Raw genomic sequence first — 22786 nt, forward strand, 5'->3', positions numbered from 1 at the left:
AGTCCGGCCTATCTTTTAAGGCCTGAGAATTTATTATTCCAACCTGGAAGGCCCTATCGTCCACCCCCGGGTCCAGTCGGACCGCCTCCGATTCCAACTTCTCCGGTATCCGTGATAATAGGTCGGCACAGGTGTTGTCCTTGCCGGCCAAATACTCTATCTTACAACGATAGCCGGACAATTTAAGGGCCCACTGCTGGATCTTCTTATTGGTCCAGTCGGCCTCAAACAAGTACTTCAGGGCCTGATGGTCAGTTTTCATGACAAACTCGGCCCCATTCAAAAAATAGTTTAACTTTTGGACCGCGTAGACTATCGCATACGCCTCCTTTTCCGTCACGGTCCACCGCTGTTGGGTCTCCGACAGCTTGTGGGAGAGGAAATATATTGGAACTTCCTCTGGTATACCCGGCACTGGCCCATCCTTCTCTGGACACGGCTGTGTCAGCACTGCCCCTATACATGTCTCGCTGGCGCCCGTATAAAGAACCATAGGTTGGTTAAGGTCCGGGTACGCCAGAAGGGGTATGGCAGTTAGTTTATCCTTCAGGGCCTCAAATGCCCTCTGACAGTCATCCGTCCATCTATAACGGGCATATTTCTTGGTAAGGGCTATAATAGGACTGGCTAGCCTACTAAAAGCCGGTATAAATCGCTGATAGTAACCAATCATGCCGATGAAACCTCTAACCTCGCGTACGGTCCTGGGTTTGGGAAGGGACCTGATGACCTCAACCTTGTCCATGTCTGGTTTAACCCCGGAAGCATTGATCACGAATCCTAAGTACTTTGTCTCTTCCCTGAGAAACTGGCACTTAGTTAACTTTAGCTTTAACTTATGCTCCCGTAGTCTGTTGAACACCTTCAATGATTGTGACACGTAAATGGTGTCTTCATTATTCCTAAACATAACTTGTCAGTATATTCACTGCATGCAGCTGAGAGTGAAACAAATTTCGTAATCCCATTGTGGTTTCCTGCAAGAATTTTGGCAATTTTTACTGTTGATTTTCCTTCATAAAGCAGTTTAACAATTTCAGTCATCCAATTGTTCCTCTATTTACAGTTTATGTTGTATATAATTTGGAACAACTATCAAAATAGCTGTCAATTACTTAGAACCACTTGACATTGCACATTGCATACATCTGTGCTGCCAACACTTTTATTGATAAGACTAGATACTAAGGTGCTTATAATAACATTTTTATCTGGTTAAAATTGTTCATTCCCAGTAGAAAAGAAGTAGTCACAATTCTAGGACAGCACTCTTCACCATATGAGATGTAATTTCGTGTACCACAGGGATCTGTTTTTGGTTCCTTTCTATTTGTTATATATTAATGAATGCCAACTTAAGGAATACCATGGTACTAAAATATGCAGATGACATAAAGTTGCCAAGACAATGTATTTATGTATTAATTAGGAAATCCTAATGATCCATCTCCTAAAAATTGTTTTTCTTAAAATTATGGTAGCCTTGTTGGGAAGAGAAATTAGTTAACGTATGTTATACAATAACTGCCGAGAGTATGTTAAATTGTTTCATATATGTATTTAAATTACCCATCTGAGGGTAGGTAAAATTATTTTAAATATGTGTTGTATATTACCTGTCCTTGCAAAGGTAAAATTTTTCATATACATCCTGTAAATTACCTAGCCTAGGTAAAGTACAATAATTTCATACGTGTAATACCTGTCCTAGGGTAGGTAAAATATTCTTTTGCTTGAAATAGCAAATGATACATAGGAGAGAGGAATTTTTAATGCCTAAGAATAACAAACATGTTCAAAATCAACTTCAATTTTCTCATTGTTTATATGGTCTCGAGTAACGCTGGGTAGCCCTGCTAGTCTAATATATAAAAGGCAAAATGGGTGCGAGCGTTTGTGTATGTTCACGAAAGGTTTTTTGCGTCGGGCTTCTCGCATCGAGTAGATTCTGGGAGAAGTTTTCAAATACTTCCTAGATTGTAATATCTGATTTGCAAACGGACATCATCTCTATCTATTTTTTGAGTTTTTAAAGAATTCCCTCGTTTTGAGTGTTTGTCTTTTTCGTATAAACAAAGTGAAACTAATCAAGCTCCCAGCCTTCGAGCCGGGTAGTATCTGTTCTGTAATTGGTCCTTGGTCAATGTAGGGGTGACCCTTCATACTGAGACAATTACTATTTATTTGGATGCTGCCGGAGTGCCCTGTTATTTGGGGAAGCTGCTTTTCCACACATCAAAAACGACCTTAAGCGTTAAAAGCAATGCCATTTCTGCAAGTCATCTTTTTGATTGACTACGTTAAATTTGAACGCTTTACACTTCTGGTCGCGTTGTGGAGTAGGGGTAAGACGTCAGGTTTTCTTTCTTTTTCTTTTCTGTCTTCGTATCACGGGTTCAAGCCTGCCTGCCTACTACCACTTTTTTTCATCAACAAACACCCAGGCAATGCCGGGCACCCAGGCTAGTTTGATATAAAAGACAGACCCGCACTCTATAAATCTTTCTTGCAATCAGACTTGGATATAATTCATCAATGAATCACAGAGTGGCAAAACTTTTGTCAGATGCTTTCCGACAATTTAGTTAAAATTGTTATAACTATGGTACAACCAAACTTATAATTTGCATCATCTGTCGGAAGCCCTCATTTTGTTTACAATATTGACTGCATGGAAATTATTCGGAGACATACAACCAAACAAAACCTGTATATCAAATACTTACGATACTCTGAATGCCTTGCTACCCCGGGCTTGGATTCATTGAAGCTCTGACCTCTAGCAACCAACTTGATAAACACCCACATTAACCATCTACTCAACAACAACCCCAAACACCTTTTTCACTCCTTTGTGCTATCATGTTTGTTCAGAAATCTGCACATATGTGGGTAGAGGAGTCTACCAGCAAAAATGCGACCTAGCTTTATCCCATCAAATAAAACCTATAGGAGAAAATCTTCACATGATACGGAGCTGTGAATGGGCTAATGGTCGTTATATTTTTTTGAGTTGTGATAGAAAGTGTTAATGGTAGGTTAATGCAAATCATGCATGTCAATGGCAGAGACAAATGAAAGAATACAGATCTGAAGACAAAAATATATTTTATATATTCTTTTTTATTCATTTTTTCTTTATAAAAATCAACCAAGATACAAAGAGAAAAAAATGAATATTAGAAGCAATAATGATGAGAAATGAAAGTCACTCAAAGTTCTTGATTGCAAGAGGCAATGTCGAGATGCAAGATTCTCATGGCTGCGAAAAGAAATACAGGTCACCACGTGTCTTGATGTATGCCAATTTTAAAGTTGCTCAAAATTAAAATTACAATTTCAGAAGAAATAAGGCGACCAAGTTTTTTAAACAACTGATCAAAGTACCGAAATTAAACAAAAAAAGATAATTTCTTCACTAACCTTTTTTTCTGATTGTATATCGAGATGGGTAAAATCATCAGATGTTCTATTCTGAAATGCACAATGGTTTGGTGTTTTCCTTGAATGTATTTAATCTATGATGTTTGAATAATATGTTGATTCAACTATCCTTAGGGGATAATATTGTGTTGCATTCTGCCCTTGTGGGGAAACCTGCACATTGTGACATGTGCACCCACTTTCCATTAATATCTTTCAGAGATAAGACAGCTTTCGATTTTGATTCGGCTTTTAAACTCTTATGATGAAATAATTTGTTTCATGCCTTATTGAGACAATTAAAAATCGGCTACTTTTCTTTCTCCTCTCTTTTGAGATTTTCATAGATGGTTGACCAGAGTTGATAAATCCTTCCCTGTCAAAGGTTGATTTCAGATTGATTTTTAATTTTAACAATCTCTCATTTTCATGTGGCATCCACCCCTGTGGCACACTTCTGCACCCAAAATGAAAGGGTTAATTTGATTGGATGGTGATTTATTGCCAGGCTGAGATTCTTAAAATACTTTGGATCCATATGCTGCAAACCTAACCAGTGATGATTACGCCTGATCGTCAGGTGATTTAGTGATGTTCCGGATAGGAATGTCACAGTACCTAGCACACAGACAAAGTCAGAAAATGGTACACCTATCACTTTCAGAAACATTTTTATACTCAGAATTGCAGAAGCATAAACAAACTGCTTGCATCAGTTGTTGGTTGCTAAGACACTGCATCTTTTGAAACCTTCATGCTTATCTAAATTCACTAAAGTTACACCTGATGTTCCCCCTCTGTACATATGCACTCATAAGTTATAGTACACATGATGTCATGAGAGAGCATATCCCTTATAAAAATTGGCATTTTATTTTTCTTTATAAAACTGAATAAAATATTTACTTTATCATAACATACAATAAAATAATAATATACGTATTATAATAATTGACATAAATAATTAATAAAATTAAATAAAAATATATAAATGCTCTTTTTAATTAATTTTAAGAACAATCTAAAACAATCATAAAATTTTGTATAAAACAATGTGTTGCTCACCATTGAATTAGTTTTTGTAAACAGTTATTAACCTATGAGCTAACGACTGATTTGAACTCTAATAATGTTTCTAGGATGCTGTTGTAGCCAAAAGAAACTTTAAAAAGATCATTCCCAGCATCAACTAAAGAATTGAATTTTGGATTTCTCTACAATTTCTCATTGACCAAAATCTTATATTTTCACACTCATCTGATTCATTATAAGCATTTGATTTTGAAGTTAAGAGTTGTTCCCCTTGCACCTGAAGACCTTATAGAAGTAATATTAGGTGTTCCGTCTTGTTATATATTTGGTTTGTTGCTTGTTCATAATCCTAGACAAACATGTAACACATGAGCATTGTACACAATAATTTCATTATTAGTACTAACAGAAATGTGTGACCAGAGGAAGCATATTTTTGCTATTCTGCGAAGATGGTATCATAACGAACAAAATATAGTGTATTATCCTCCCAGGAATTAAAGTCTGGAAGATGGTCATAGCAATAGAACAGGTACTATGCTGCATCCCTTTCTCTGAATTGATCACTGAAAGATAGTACATTAGTTTGAAATTATATATTAAACTGAATTGAGTACATTAATAGTACATTAATAGAAATAATAGTATTAGCTTCAGAAAAAGATACCAAATTCCCATTATTAGATTATTAAGATGTGTCCATTCAATATGCTTAGAAAAAAGTTCTATTTTAAACTGAAGGATGATCAACTTAATGTAAGGATTCATCTAAAGATCTATTCTGATATAAAAGGATAGTTTAAGAGATGCAATTTACATATGTAGTCTTTTTTTTTTTTGGTTTTTCTTTTTTTTCATTTTGATTTTATATTGTCTGTCTTGATTTTGATACAATTAGATATTTAGTAAGTTTTGTAAGGATACTTTTTGCTTCCCATAAAAGCAATATTAAACACAAGATAATTAAAAAAAATTTTTTTTTTTTTATTATTAATGTAGAGAATCCATGTTCCCCCAAAATGTGGTACTGTGGACTAGAAACATAACCTGCCTAGTTTCAGCACTTCTTCATGAATGGTATCACAAACATTTTGTCTTAGGTGACAAACAATAAAACTCTCCTGAATAGATGAGTTTCTTAAAATCAAACAAATTGTACATTTTAATCCTAAGAAGATATTAAAAGCAATCAGTTAGCTCAAGTGTCTTATGCATTTTTTTTTTTTTTCAGGTTGATAGTCTACCATCTCCTATTTGTGAAAGGGAACATTCAACCTTTGATATAGATACCATGTTATCAACACATTCGGAAGATGCTCTCATACATTTTAAAAACATTTTAATATCAGTAGTGGCAACTGTAAGTACATCCTTGGTATATCATTATCTTTTAATTTTTGTATTTCAAACAGTCTAAACCTAACCTATTGTAAGGCATTGTTTCAATTTTCTGATTTTATTCAGAACTAGCTGGCTCTATGCACTCCCCATCCCGTTCACTATTTGAAATCCTTGAAGCATAACTAATCAATAAAAAAAAAATACAAAATTAAATTCAATTAAATCAATCTGTTTATACTACTATTACTAACAATACTGATATTACTAAAATGCTAAAACTAATGAGAAAATAGAACTAATTAAGAAAAAGAATGAAATTAAATCAACATAATGATACTACTACTACTACTACTACTACAACTATGACAAATGTTTTCATGTCTATATTAGAAATAAAAGATTCTTGAATTTGTTTTTATTAATACTTATTGAATTGGTTTTATTATTTTTAAGAGAAAGCTCCTTTTTCTCATAAAATTGAAATTGATATACATAGTTATTCTTTCTTTTTATTATTGGTTAAGATTAAGCTTACCCATTTTTTAATAATTAAATTTGCAGCCGTGGTTATTGAAACAAACCAGACACATGTATATGCACTGTTATTTAGAATGAAATTCAGTTTATAAAATCTGTCATAAAATGCTACCATATCTTATTTATTGCTAATCTTGAAATTAAAGATATTCTGGTGAAATATAAATTACCTCTTGATAAAAAAATAAAAGTTTTGACTTTGTTATAAAAACTGTTCTTTTCCAAGCATGTTAATTAATGTTTCAACATGTACACATAATTAAGTTTATACGCATAATAATTTCAATGGTGAAATAAATAGGTTTGAAATGTTTTCTACTTCAGGCAGTCGAAATAAAAGATCAGCTGTCTGAATTCAAAATTCAGAATTTCAATTGTAACTGTTGTCGTGATTGGAGGATGAAAGTTGCCACTGAGCTGTCTCAATATCACGACTGGTTGAGTTTGTTGTTAAACAAAAAATCTGAAGTAGATCTTTGGTAAGTTTTCAATTTTATCCAATTGTCGTTAACCTGGTTTAGTTTTTTAAAATATACTTTTTTTAATCAACACTTTCACTGAAGTATTGCTGTTCTACATGAATAAGAAAGTAAATAAGGTGGAAGTAGATGTTAGAATGAAAATACCATTAGCCTCCTGTCTGAATGACTGTTAGCAGTTGTTGAGCTGAAAAAAGAATGTAAAATAAATTTCAAAGCACATGAAACCAATGCATATTTTCCAAAAACATGCATCAGGAATTGGCCTCATTGATTACCCATACAAATTAACATATACAGATTTTGATTTGAAAGCTAGATTCGTTAGTTGAAGAATTTGCTTTATTTTATAATACATAAATAGGATCTTTTAAGAGGAAATGTTTATTCTGAATGAGTTTGATTGTGAAACCTTAACTGATTCTATTAAGATTAATACCCTTGATTTGGAGGGGGGGGGTTTGATTTTTAACCTAAAACCCATTTCATAAATGTGGTAAGATTTATCCATCACTAATTGAAAACTTCAGAAATTGTTTGTATTATTCAGACTACTGTTCTCATCTTGGATGTTATTCTTAGGTTTCAGCCGATGTAACCTCTAGCTTTCTTCAGCTACGTATTATCAAAATAATCTAATGTGGAAAGAAATAATACACAAATTTCCTTTTTAATTTTTTTTTAAAAATTTCTAAAATTTAAAATGAAAAATGATAGCAATAAACAATGCACAAACATTTATCTTCTCGTATATATTTATTACATGTACCAGAGAAAAAACAGGATTTTTAATTTGTCCTAGACAAATTCAAGCAGATTATACTCTCATCATGCGACTTCCTCTCATTTAGCATTGTCCCTGTATACTTGCCTGCTGACGAGAATGAAGTTAGACATAAGGTTGAATCGTAATGTGTGAAAAAAATCCAGCTCCCAAAAATAGACACTCTGGATTGGGACAAAAAAAAAATTGTATTAGTTAATAGGACCTGTCTTTCACTGATCAAGAACGGAACATATACTACACTCTTATCTCAGCCCGAAAGCTGAGAACACACAGCTTAGTAAATAAAAACATTTATGTTTCTAATTTACTGTCTTTAGAAAATTCTATCATTCAACCACGGTAGTGGTTGAATATATGCTTAAGTCCGAAATTGAATGAATCAAGACACATTCAAACCCCCACCACTAATTCCGTTCGCAACCAAATTTCAAACAGGTTATATAGTTGGATAGAACACCTCATTAGCTACATTTTGAAAAAAAAATTTCGAAAATTGGTTCAGTAGAAAAAAAAGTTACAACAAAATATGTAGGTTCACAAATAGGAGAGTACTTACGCTTTTTTTTTATTTTGCATAACTTTTTTGTATATAAATATTTTTTACTGCAATTTTGCCAATATGACATGTTAGCATAACGGTTAGAGTACCGGGGGTTAGTGGAAAGATTTAAGGTTCAATCCCGTGTATCGTTTTTTTTATAATTAAAAAACCGAACTTTTTTTTTAATAACTATTTTTTTTTAACTCTCCTTATGATTTTTTAGCAAAAAATGATGAATTTATCGATTAAAAATATTAGTGAATTCTATGATATACATATTCTTTGAATGAACTCAAATTTTTCGTTTTCACATTTGATGAAAAATGTAGTCCCATTTTGGCAATACGTCTGACCAATGATGCTTTTGAACCCGCGACCAGCACTGCGATGGCATCAGCATCAGCCTGGGCATAAACATTCCTATTTTTAAACTCCTTTAAAAGAGGATTCAGCATACAGTTCCATAGTAAAGGTGATAAAATCCCACTTTGGGGGTTTAATTTAACTACTTCCCTTTTAACAGCTGCCCTCAGTAGTTCTACTTGAACTGTTCTGTGCCTCACCATATACTCAATCCATCGGATGAGTACTGGTGGCACATTGAGTTCTCGTAGCGACTTGAACATACTACTGAAGGGTATGTTGTCAAAAGCTCCAACGATATCTAAAAAGACACCGAGTGCCATCTTCTTTTTTGTTAGTTTACGCTCTATACAGATCACGAATTCATGAACCGCAGTCTCGGTAGAGACCCTGGCTCGGAACTACTGTGATTGAATGATAAATATTGCATAAATGTGTGTTTGAGAGCTAATTTTTTTGACAATCATTAATAAATATTATAAATTTATATATTAATACAATAGCAATGCCTGGAAAAATCATGGATTATATGGAAAAATGCGCGCATGAAAAGTAATATTTTTAAGATTTTATTAAACCTGAAAAAGTAAAGGACAAGAAATTCAACCTGGAAAAGTAAAGAACAAGATATTCTAGTAAAGTAAAAAATAAGAATTTTTTAGACTTAAAATATTGCAGCTAAAAATAAAATTTGATTATTGATAAATATTTTATTTATTATTTGCATATGTTGTTGTTTATTGTTGAGTTAGAAAAAATTAAATGATCCTAATTATGATATAATAAAATTAATTTTTATGTAAATTATAAAATTATTAATTCCATCTACTAACTAACTAATGAATTAATTTTATTCAAACAATTTTCACTACATAAATATATGCAAATAATAGGGGGGAAATAAGTTCAATCCAGCCACTGACACCCTTTCTAACTCAACAATAAACAACAACATATGCAAATAATAAATAAAATATTTATCAATATTCAAATTTTATTTTTAGCTGCAATATTTTAAGTCTAAAAAATTCTTATTTTTTACTTTACTAGAATATCTTGTTCTTTACTTTTCCAGGTTGAATTTCTTGTCCTTTACTTTTCCAGGTTTAATAAAATCTTAAGAATAATACTTTTCATGCGCGCATTTTTCCATATAATAAGTACTTCAGTGTTGTTTAAGTATTTATTCCTTTCTTTTGCAAAAATGGACATAATGAGGGCCAATCATTAAAATTTTTTATATTTTGACTTCATCACATGACTGTAAGAAATCATCTTATTGATGTTTTTGTGACTTATTGAGAAATCAACTTTATCCAACTCCCAAGTCATTGTATATATAATTTTCAAAAGCTTCCATCTCCTAGTAAATTCTATTGATGTTGTTGGTTCCCTGATTTATCAGAGAGGGACCTATATTATCAGTGGCGTCTGTTATTCCGGACGATTGCCAGATAACCGTCCATTAGTTTTCCCTGAAATTTTGCCACAAATTGTATTTCATTAAATAAAAATAAGTAAAGTTTTTTTGCGAAAATTCCTGTTGCGTCCTCAGGGGTTCAAAAGAGGTAAAAAAATGCTCCAAAATGATAAAAAATGACACGTTTTGATCCATAATTTTTGATCCACTTTTGATCCATCGATTTGATTTTTCTGAAACTTGGCCAAAATGTGGAGGCCATTGTTCTTTAATATAAATCCAGTATGGGTGATCCTGGCAAAATTCTGGTTCGCATATCTGGGACTTTCAGTGCTAAAAATGCCCCGTTTATGTCTGACTATATAGTGGCTTTTCATAGTGGTCAACTCAAATATACACGTGTTAAAGCTTGAAACTGCACTGTTATCCATTTACACTGGGATTCGGCATCCCCTGGGGCTCAAGAGGTCAAAAATGCCCCAAAATGGCCCAAAAGGACACTTATTGCCCTATAGCATTTGATCCATCCATTAGATTTTCCTGCAACTTGGCCAAAATGTGGAGGCCATTGTTCTTAATATTAATTCAGTATGGGTGACCCTGGCAAAATTCTGGTTTGCATCCCTCCGGGATTTTTAGGGCTAAAAAAACATGCTCTTTGGAGCTTTTTTTCATATTACTCAAAAACTTGCTATGTATATCTATATTGTGGGTTTTCCATGTAGCTGAATTCAAATATACATGTCTTAATGTGTGAAACTGCATCGTTTGTCCATTTTCACTGGGATTTGGTGTTCCCAGAAGCTCAAAATTGGTCACAAATTCCTCAAAATTGCAAAAAAGACCCTTTTTACCCCATAACTTTTGCTCCATCAATTAGATTTTTCTGATAGATCAAATTTAATGTCTGACAAGTACTGGACCCGTTCCTTGCCCCCGCACCTATCAGGCTGATTGTCAAGAATCTGTTCTTGACTGATACTTTTCTACCCAAGTCTTCAAGTAACCAAAGCAGCAAGCTTAAAATCTCTAACCCACAGCAAAAAAAAAAAAATGCAAATTATGGAACTCTGCATTAAATAACCAAAAAATAGAAAGGTTCATATGTCATGAAACTAAACTATTACAGAAAAAAAAAATGTACCTATGTTTATCACTTTGTTTTCTAGGATACATATTCCTGATTCATAATAGTTCAGGATTTTACCAAAAATGTATTACTTTAGGATATCTCAAAATTTGATGCAGAGCAATTCTTTTCTCTCTTAAATTTTTGGGTACTGATGAATATTGTGAACCAGACGTATACCAGCATTAGTAAACAATGGATCAGATTTTTTTCTTTAACACATACAAAAGAAAGCTAAGGTGGGGTTTTAATTAGGGGGTGTACCGATTAATCGGCTGATTATTTACTTTTCTCTTTCCTATTAAATTTACATAATTTCATAGCTGCCAAGTTACTCATCTGATAGCTTTGACACATTAACATAGTTAATGCTAATTCAACTTAGCATTTGTTAAGTGTCTGGCCACTATTATGGCTTTTTGTCTTTATCAAATAGTTAAAAAAAATACAATTTTTAATTCTTAAATGAATATTAAACAATTAGATGAGAAAAAGAAATTACAAACCCAATTACAAAGTACAAATTGTAATTCTTTAAGTGACTAACTATAAGCTGAATTTCTGCATCTGCTGCTGCTACTCTACTTCCTTTCCTATTCTAGCTGCCTGCCTCCTCTGATCTTATAGTCTTCTCTACTTAAAGTTGAATACTTTTAAGTTGTAATGTAGAAACATTAGACTTTCTCTATTCTCATGACGCATCCTGTTTCTCATAGATTCATAGACATGTACCTGTACTAAAGAGCCTCACCCTCCAAGATGAAGGTGGTGTGCTTAACACTTTTGAAGGCAGTTTACTCAGCAGTGGTAAGGTCTCCTGTGTCTACTTCTACCACTGAAATGGATCATCACCTCTTGTGAGTAGTTGTAAAGCTACATATCGGTCAAGTTCTTTTGTGCACTTAACCATAAAAGATTTACTCCTGAGTTTAGATTGTGATTCTTGTATTTCTGTGGTAGTTGTGGTTTCCAGGTTTAACTCGGCTTCTACCTGCTCTTAAGTTTTGATTTGTTATTGTAGGCTTATTCAAAGCTAATCAAACAGACTTGAAAGAGATACAGGTTATTTACATTTTGATCTTTTTGACCCTCAATAGAGCTTGAAGAAGTGTAACCTGCCGATTCTGCTTGATAATCATCAGTAGAAAGTAGATGTAGAATCCAATTCTTAATGTCATTCTTTTGAAATTTAGATGTGAATCTTGGATCTAAGGAAGTAGATACACACAAGTTTTTATCATTTAGATAGGATGAAAATCTTGTTTCTATTGATTCATTGAATTGTTCAACAGTGGTAAGGATTCCGCTAAATTCAGAAATATCAGAATTAGATTGGACAGCTCTTGAAAGAAATAACCTCCAAGCTAAAATTGTAGATATCATTGATATGGTTGGAAGTCTGTGACTTGCTTCTTTGGTGATTTCTTCAAATGAATTCAGTAATTAGACAATTTCTTGAACAAGTCTCAAATGGTAAATTGTTAAGGTAGGAATTTTTGTCAATTTTTACGATGTGCCCCAGCGTATTATAAACACCCCAATCTCCCCATGTTAAGAACGGCTTTCAAGGTTGGAGGGTGTTTATTCTGAAAGCCGTTCTTAACATGGGGAGGTTGGGATGGGGCATGTCGTAAAAATTGACCGGAATTTTATAGCGTCGCAAATTCTTATATGAAAAATATAAATAAATGTCTTATTAAAAAATTTGTTTGTGTGAATCATTCTGCTTTACATTCTGCTACAAAAAAGTCCTTTCTGATTAATGTTTACCAGATAAAAAATTTTCTGTTATTCTGAAAAACAGCCAAGTTCATTTGCTTATTTTAAAACTGGTAAACATTAATCAGAAGGAACTTTTTCTGGGCATTCAACATAAAACAGAACAGTTCGCACAAACCAGAAGTAAATCATTTGTAAACAGTGTCAACTTGAACAAAGCCAATACAAAAATAAAGATGTTAAAACAATAAAAAACAATAGTACTTATGCAGAGAATTTTTTTCTTAACATGTGGAGGAGAGCGTGTTTTTCTAAGTAGTCTGTACTTTCACCTAACAATTTAATAAACAATGCAAAACAAGTGATTTGTGCCACAAGCATTAAAGGACACCTGAAGCTTTTTTTTTTTTTTTTTTTTTTCTGTGTTTGACTGGAGAAGGAGTTGAGGAAACCATCTCAAATGGATCAATATGATCAGTGCCAAGCGAAGAATTCAACAAAATCGCAAAGAAATACCAATTGTATAAGAACTCTATTGTTGATAACAGGCAGTTCTTTCTTTTATTAAATTGATGTTGGACATGTACGTTTACTTAATTATAGGCACTGCCAAAACTGGGGGGGGGGGCAGTTAAGTACTTTTTGACGGACCGTCTTTTTAAAAATCTACCACAAATCAGGTAATTATCCAATCAATACGAAATTTTCACCGATTATTAAGAGAAGAATGAACTTTATAACAGTGTACTTATTTTTCATAAACGATATTTATATATTTTTTTTGCTAACCCCACCCCCCCCCTTGTTTTGAGGGGATTCCAAATATGCTTAAAATAATCATCTGAAACTAAACAAAACATTGTCTTGTAAGGGACAGGATTATAGATTTAAAAAAAAAAAAAAAAAATCGTTTGCATACCTTATTTTGACGTCTGAATATCAGAAATTCGATTGTGTTCAATTATTCCGCTTTTGAGTTTTGAAGTGTGAAATTCAGTGAATATGTTAAGTAAAATAATTAATTTAAGTTAAGCAAAACAAAAAAAAATTTTTTTAAATATTTATATGAAAAACCCATTTTAAAATCTTTGATAAATAAATTAACAATTTTTTTTTTTAGTGAGCTGAATAATGCATGACCATCATTAAACAGGGAATGCTTTGAAAAATCGATACAAAAAATAAAATCGATAAATACTGTGCCCTTTGTGTTAAAAATATCATTTTTTCGATCCCGTTTGAAAATGTTTGCTGCCTTTCGACTACGGTGGACCAAACGCGCTGAAATAATTTTTTTTATTGTGCTTTAAACCCCCCCCCCCCATTTTGGGGAGCTTGACCCCCACACACATACACATTAAAAACCAAACTCCTACAAATGGTCACCCATCTGGTACAGGCCAGCCTCAGTGTTAATAATACATTGAAATTTTCGTCACTAAAAAATAAGTTTTTTTTGGCCTGTTTGGTCTTTGGTAGTTTGCTTTTTATCAAGTACAAATGTAAACATTGTTTCAAATCGATGCGAAGTAACTGGTTGCCTATATGAATAAGTGGAATTATTTGAAATCCAGGTAATTATATTATCATATTTTTGCATATTCTCATAGAAAATCACCCTAAATCTTAATTAGACAAGAAATAAACAAATTAATTCTTTCAAAAACCGTTTTTTTAACTATTTATATACGTTTTTTGTTCAAGACAAAAAATGTCAATTAACTTTTGGGGAAATTTTAACATTTAAAATTTAATTAAAAATAGTAGAAAAAGTTTTACATTATTCTGCTTTTTATATGATAAAATTCAGGGTTTTATATTTCTTGAAAAAAGAAGTTACTCAGAAATAATTGATTTTAATAAATGTAATTTTGTTTTAAAAAAACAACTTGATTTTTCGGCCATTTTTGGCGGTGTCTACTTAATTACATCACCATGGTAAACGGAGTGAAAAATACTACATAAAATTATTACATTTTCTTGAGGATACTATTTAAGTGTATGGTGTAAAGAGCTGACATTTGGATATAACATTCTACAATATGTATTGATTAGGCAGGCAAAATTCCAGATTTTGTAATAGTTTTTGTGGTATATGATTTTGAAATTAGTATATTTTTATGACATTTGGTACTTTATTTCTGCTACCAATATTGAACATATCAGCATTTTTATCGACTTATAATGAAGTAAGTTGCAGCTGGAATTGTTTTTAAAAAATAGGTGTAATCATTATGCATAGAATTATATTGAATGTTCATATTTACTGTCATTTTATTTAGTTTTATTTGATGATGCTTTAAAAATTGTCCATCAGTGCAATTTTGCTATTATAAATAATGCGATGCTCATTTTTCACCCCTCAAAAATGAAGGCCGAAATTGTATTAAAAATAATTGTACTTTTACTTTCGACTGTCTTCTTATATTAGGAGTGATGAAAGCATCTTCTGTGACATTTTTACTGGTTACTTTTTTGTCAGTTGGTTTTAAAGTTGCTATATTGTAATTTACACATGTTTGTGCTTCTTCATCCGCAGCAGGGTAGTGTATACTACTGATCATCAGTGAACAATAGATATAGAATCCAATATGACTTCTATGCAAATCTTTTAAAATTAATATTTGAATCATGGGTCAAGGAAAGTAGACATACACAAGTTTTTATCATCTAGATAGGATGAAAGTCTTGTTGCGATATAGAACTTGAAATGTTTAACAATGGTAAGGATTCTACTAAAGTCAGAAATACTAAAATGAGATTGGACAGCTTTTGACAAAAATAACCTCAGAGCTAAATTTGTATGTATTATCATTGATATAGTTGATGTTCTGTAACTTGTTTCATTGGTGATTTCTTCAAATGGACTGTGTAATTGGATATTTTTTAACAAGTCCTCATCGGTAACACGTTAAAGTAGGAAACATAGCAGCAGCCAGAGCTTTTCGTTTTTCTTAATTCATTTTCAGCATATAATGTTTAATTCCACCATGTGATCACATCTTGAATAGGTTTGTTTTTCCAAATTAAGCTGTATTTCAGTTAATTTACTAATTGCTAATAGAAAGCGATTAAAGTGAGAAACTGTATTTCTGTTAAATGATGTAATGGTTGTCTTCACAGCCTGAGTTACAATGTATGATTGCTACTCTAAATCACATTCTCTGACATTAGCAACTATATTTGTCTCTGAATCCTGCAAGACCAAGAAAATGTTATTGAAGATTTTATACTCATCCAGGACATTGTGTAATTTTTCACTTATTATTGCATCTGTGTGTGCACCAGGGAATGGAACCACTCTAAGCATAGCTTTGCACTGTTCAGTCATTTGAAAACCAATGACCTGTCAAACGCGGAAAAGGAGCATTATCTGTTGTGCCCAAATGTCTGTAGTTCATGAAAGATTGCTAATTTCATCAAGAAACAGTTGAATTTTTGTTTTACTTTTGTAAATATATCAAATTATTTTACAGTGAAAGTATGTTTTTGATAGAATGCTGTAATTTGAACAAAGTTTTGCAACAAGCATATTAAATCCAATATCAGATGTTACAGAATATGGTTTAATATAAACAGTAATCATTTCTCTTACCAAATAATGAATCTCTTGTGACCTGTGATCATTAATATCCCAAATTTTCTTTTTGGCCAATATTGATTCTATAGTAGTTAGTGTTTCATTGGAGGCTCATAGTTGCTGCCACTTGTTCCCGGAATGTCTGTCCCTGAATATTCATTGTGCTTCCTTTTCTCATTTGCAACTTTTGCTTCTTTTGAATGAACCTTTCTAAGATGGTTTAACATATTAGTCATTGTAAAAGTTTTTGCTGATTTACCACCTTTTGATGTGATGGTTTGACATAACTTGCAAATAGCTGTATATTTATTCTTGGGATTGACATCAAAATACTTCTAGCAAAAACTGGTTACCATAATGGTTGAAGGTTGTTGTTTTTAATATTTAGTTAATTTTTTACGTATTTAAATTATGTCCAATATCTAAATAGTAATTTATCTCAATAAAATATACATTATCTAAACAATAACAATAAAAATAAAAATATATATGTAATGGTAGCAAGAGCCCAAAAAGAAGAACAAGAGTATGACTAATGAAGAATGCTTTATTTTCAGTTCGCACATTGTTGCAATTTACTATACAATTCCTCAACATGAAAACTAAAAGGTGAAGTAATAATTTTCTTTGACAGTGATTTAAAGCAAAAAATAGTAATAACTTGATAGGATGAGGAAGAACGGAAATTTTCCATAGACTTACATCTATTTGCCTCAAATTCAGTGCAGTTGTAAAAGTCTACATGTTAACAGCACATCATTTGATAATATGGTTTAGCGATGCATGTCTCTTTGATAAATTTTCATTGGTAAGCAAAAGAGTGAGTTAATTTGTCTTCTTTTCCAATATATATAATATTAGTATTGTTTATGACAACAAAAAATGCTGATAAATCAGCATTAGAAAATCTATTAATCGGTCGATTAATTTGTAATTGGCCAATTATTAAAGGCCAGTTAATCAGTAATCGGCCAATTTAATAATCTGTATATCCCTAGTTTTACTCAAGGTGTGACAATGATTGTAACAAAAGGATTGAACAATGAAGGTAGATATATTTAGAGTTGGTTTGTGGGCACTTTATAGAGTGGCTAAGGGTTTGCGACAGTCAATGTTTTTAATGGCAGTAGGAATAAGTTTTAGACGGTTTTGAATTTTATAACAGTTGTGATTTGGACACTGGGGGACAGTTAAAGACAGCTTGTGGCTCTGAACAGATGTTGAAATAAATTGATCAACTAACTGACAAACACAGTTTTGACTAGATTTTGCATTTAGAGGGTAGAGGGTGTTACAGATGCACTCAGTCCAACCAGTAAAGTGTTGGAGGTTGTGTTTTTTGTTTCTGTTTTATTTTTTTTATATACTTGTGAACTAGTTTACACCTGCCCTCAAGGCAAGTGCCAATACGTAAGAAATGATGGCATGGCCAGAACCAGAACAAAAGATGAAAGAAACGTTGAGGTGGCGAGTTGTAGAGTGGCAGGACATGTGGTCTTTTACCTTGGCAAAGTATTACTGGTGCTATATTTATCATGAGACATGCAAAAGAAAAATCTTGGTAAGAGCCTTTTATCTTGATTTTGTGGATCTGGAGAAAGCTGATAAAATGGCAAGAGATGTTTTCTGATGGATTTTGTATAAACTAGTTAAACGAATGTTTGAAGGTTCAAGCAATATGCAGAAATGCGCAGTGATGTTAGAATTAACAGTACATTTAGTGACAGCTTTAATGTTAAACTATAAGTACAAGAGGGTTTTGTACTGAAGTCATTTTCTCATTCTGTGTCTGAGAAACTTTGTTCAGAGGATTCTGTACAGATGGTCCAGAATAGATGCTGCATGATATATTACTTGGCTGTGAAACAATGAGTTACTTGTTACTTGGAGGAATGCTTTGGAAAATAAACATCAGAATGTTACCAAGGTTGAAGTGGTGATAAGTGGTTGTAGTGTTGGAAAACTCAAAAAAAAAAAAAAAAAATTCCTCTGCTCAGTTTGAAAAGAGAATCGAGTGCAATTTAATTTTTTGTGGTATGTGTAAGAATTGTGTACACAAGAAATGCAGTGGAACTACTAGTAGGTTGAGAGAGGATAACAAATTTATGTGCAAGAAGTGTAAGACAATGGGAATGAATTAAAATTCAGAAATAAAGTATATCTGGATAATGAAGCTATTGAGGTTGTTGAAGTCTTGTTATATTTGTGATAAAAGATGGAGCAAGAATTAGGAGTTGATAAAGTAATTTCAGAACGTCTGTCATTACTAACCAGTAAAGCATTATCACGGTGAACCAATGGAAGAGTTTATTGGGTATGTGTACAATGTGATTTATGGAAATGGTGAGGTTTGAGGACATGTGTTGCATAGAGAAATTATGAGAATCGTATGATGGATGTATAAAGTGAGTTTTAAATATAGGCTTAGTTCTGACAGTATAGGGAGATTTGTGCAGAAGATTAAACTTTGATGGATTGCCACACTGAAAGAATAGATAAGAGTTATGGGATTAGTAGATGTAGAACAGTTGAAGTAGCAGGTTTATTTCATAGAGAAAGGCTAAGGAAAACATGGGAGAAAGTGATAGAAATTACCCTGATAATAAAGTAAAGCCTGGTCAGAGATAGGCTATTTTGGAAGTCTATTTTTGAAGCATCCAACGCATGTCAGTATGTTTAATGTTAAAGCGAATCTGATAAATGATTTAAAAAAAAAAAAAAAAAAAATGAAAAAAATTTTTCTTAGTAATTCAGAAATATTTTATAAGTTTTTATACTCAAACATTTTATATTCAACTTTCTTTTGCTTTTAAACACTGCAAATTTCTTTAATATTGTTAAAGCAGCTTGTTAACAAACATGGGAATCTAAAATATTTTATAACTTTGAAAAAGAATTATAGCAATAAAATATCTCTTTTCATATAACATAAAAATGTGTCATTATCTTCCGATAAGTGATTTTCTTTCAGTTATTCTTGAATATCCAACATTTTAAAAGGTTTTTGCTCATAAGTATTGCTTATTTATAAATTTAGTTGCTGTGACGGTTTTCTTTTTATGTTTTTGATAAATAAATAAGAGGAAAAAGGAAAACACTTTTCTTTTGCTGCTCCTGCTGGTTTTCTGTTTTGAATGTAACTAGCCACATTTATTGATGCCAGCCAAACAATAAGGTTTTGAATAAAGAAACTATCAAATAACCATAACAACATTTAACAATGACAAGGCAAACAAAAGAAAGCAAAACAACCATTCTACTTTTCCTTTCCCTCTGTTCTCCTTATTCTTTTCTACCTTCCTTTTTATCTACCTTTTCTTTCTTTAGCTATTCTATTTTTAGTTTTTCTTCAGCTCTTTTTTTCTCTTCAGCTCTTTTTTTCCCTTCAGCTCTTTTTTTCTTCAGCTCTTTTTTTCTTCAGCTCTTTTTTTCTTCAGCTCTTTTTTTCTCTTCAGCTCTTTTTTTCTCTTCAGCTCTTTTTTTCTCTTCAGCTCTTTTTTTCTCTTCAGCTCTTTTTCTCTTCAGCTCTTTTTTTCTCTTCAGCTCTTTTTTTCCCTTCAGCTCTTTTTTTCCCTTCAGCTCTTTTTCTCTTCAGCTCTTTTTTTCCCTTCAGCTCTTTTTCTCTTCAGCTCTTTTTTTCCCTTCAGCTCTTTTTTTTTTCCCTTCAGCTCTTTTTTTTCCCTTCAGCTCTTTTTTTTCCCTTCAGCTCTTTTTTTTTCCCTTCAGCTCTTTTTTTTCCCTTCAGCTCTTTTTTTCTCTTCAGCTCTTTTTTTCCCTTCAGCTCTTTTTTTCCCTTCAGCTCTTTTTCTCTTCAGCTCTTTTTTTCCCTTCAGCTCTTTTTCTCTTCAGCTCTTTTTTTCCCTTCAGCTCTTTTTCTCTTCAGCTCTTTTTTTCCCTTCAGCTCTTTTTTTTTTCCCTTCAGCTTTTTTTTCCCTTCAGCTCTTTTTTTTTCCCTTCAGCTCTTTTTTTTTCCCTTCAGCTCTTTTTTTTTCCCTTCAGCCTTTTTTTTTTCTTCAGCCTTTTTTTTTTTTTTTTTTCAGCTCTTTTTTCTTCAGCGTTTTTTTTTTTTTTTTTTTTTAGCTTTATCCTTTTTCTATTGTTAAGGAATTGTATCTGTCTTCATGCAAAACTGATTTGCTGTACAATTTTGCTAGCTACCATACGGCATGCTACAAAACTTTTTTATTATTATTGCTGCTGTCATAGAAAATGAAGATTTAATAAAAGTGATTTTGTTTTAATTTGTAATTGTTTTCTTGTGTTTCTAACGGATAAATATTTACACTATTTCCATTGAATGAAGAAGAAATGATTCAGTATTGATTTAGTTTGAAATGCTTGCATGCTCTCTCTCTCTCTCTCTCTCTCTCTCTCTCTCTCTCTCTCTCATATGATGCTCGGCTTGGATCTGATGTTGTCCCACCTGTTTCTTCTCGTTTGCATGTTGGATGCAGGCAGAGAAAAGTAGCGCTCACAAACAGTTGTAGAAGCTTGAGATTTACGTCATCAATTGTGCTGACGTATGTTACTGCTTGTTCAACTGGTAGTGGTGCTGTCTCAATATTAATGGTTGTCTCTCTGAGAAATGCTAAGATTATGATACGCACTACTAATACTACTTGTAACAATTGAAATGGCAAGTGAAAGCTAAAAGAACAAACTCCATATGGACATAACATGCAGCTACCGTTGTTTGATTGAGTATGACTTATTTAATAAGTATGAGCTTGGTCAGTAAGACAGATGAAACTTAGCATTATTGATAAAATGGAGGGAGTTTCCTTCAGCTGGCAAGTGACATGGCTGAAGTGATAATCATCGAAGATGCTCTCAAGGTTGTTTGGCAAGAAATCAAAGACTAGGTCAGTTCCTTTTTGTTTCCAGTTTATTTGATTTTGATGCAAGTCAGGTGAGATGATACCTCGTTATAAACCTGTTAGGTTTAGAACTTCCAAGTTCAAGGTTATTTCATTTTCTGTTCCTTCGGTTGACTATTATTCAAACCACTGACCAATTTCGTTTGCTTTTTATTTTTTGCTTGTATTAGATATCAATAAACTAGACTAAAACAAACATTCAATTAGATAAGTAAAACGATGCTCTTCAATATTGTTTGAATCATTTCTTTTGCCTGTTGCTTGAATTGTCATATTTTATGTTTTGATATAGGTAATTCACTTTTTTAACTTTGAAAGAATAAATCATTTTAAGTTTGGAAGTATTTCCCAATTTATTTTTAGCTTATTGATCATTAGAAAAAAGCAATTGTAGCTAAAGGTCATCTTAAAATGATGGTGATGACTTATAATAGTAATCTTACTCATTTTTTTTCTTTAAAGTCCCCATATAAACTGTAGTTTTTCTTTCTTCAATCTGAGATATTAAATGTTAGAAATGTAAGGAAATAACAAATTTTACCAAGTATCTTCAGAGTTATGTTTTTAGTACTCTTGAAAAATGTCTGTTACATATTGTATGTTTTTAAATGGTTTATTTTAAAACGGTTATAAAATAGTTAAAAAAAAAAAAAAAAATGAACTGTTTGAAGAGGATTGTGGGGACATTTAGAAATAGTATAATTGATCAATGAGTTGTGATTGTTTCTTTATATAGGCATGTTTTTTTATTTTTTTTAAATTTGAAAATGTTTGTCAGTTGCTGAAATTTTGTAGTCACCCTACAAAAAGAAAAAACAATCTTTATTTTATTTAATTTTTTATATACAATTTTTTTTACCAGAAATTAATACTTTGTATGTCTCCCAAACATTTTTTAATCATAGGTGAAACTTGTTTGTAAGTTTCATTGAAAATATTGAATAGTTGCATATGATGTTGTATTAGAAGATATATTTTGGTTTATAATAAATATAAAAAATGACCAATAAAATAATGTAACTTCTAATTCTTTTTCACATTAATGGATTTTAAATATTGAATGTATTTAATGCGCATTTAGTTGTGCATGTGAGGATAGTGTGTGTGTGTGTGTGTGTATATATATATATATATATATATATATATATATGTGTGTGTGTGTAATCTGTCCTGTCACACAAAATTTAGTAACAAAACAAAAAACTGTTGGATGAATTCATCCAAATAACAAAGTGGACAACCTCAGTCTTCAACCAATTTCCATAACAAGACATCTTTTTTTCTGTGCTTTTTATATCGATTTATACTTTTTCTCTCTTTTTAAAAACTTTCCAGTTGAAGACGTTTTATTTTTAAGTTCAGATTCATACATCATTTTATATGAATATTAGTGCAAAAACTGGCAAAGGATAATTATTTTCATTATTTTTAACTGAGGACATACACTTGTTTCAATCAACTTTGAAATTAACATTTCTGTTTTCTAACTTTATATTTGTTACACCATATCATGCAAAGATTAATTTATCTAAGAAATAATGAGTTTAATTGGGCTTTT

General features: G+C 32.0%; 1 protein-coding gene across 2 annotated transcripts in view; it reads left to right on the plus strand.

Moving 5' to 3' along the window:
- Nucleotides 1–22786, plus strand: part of LOC145286136 (uncharacterized) — a 539596-nt gene that overhangs the window by 63676 nt on the left and 453134 nt on the right. For both annotated transcript variants that reach the window (XM_080134856.1, XM_080134858.1), the window contains exons 11-12: nt 5687–5815; nt 6658–6812. In XM_080134856.1, coding sequence (XP_079990982.1) covers nt 5687–5815; nt 6658–6812 — 284 coding nt within the window. The remainder of the gene's footprint in view (nt 1–5686; nt 5816–6657; nt 6813–22786) is intronic.

This window comes from Euprymna scolopes, chromosome 10 (genome assembly GCF_053919585.1).
Source record: "Euprymna scolopes isolate OS-2025 chromosome 10, ASM5391958v1, whole genome shotgun sequence".
Taxonomy (NCBI): domain Eukaryota; kingdom Metazoa; phylum Mollusca; class Cephalopoda; order Sepiida; family Sepiolidae; genus Euprymna; species Euprymna scolopes.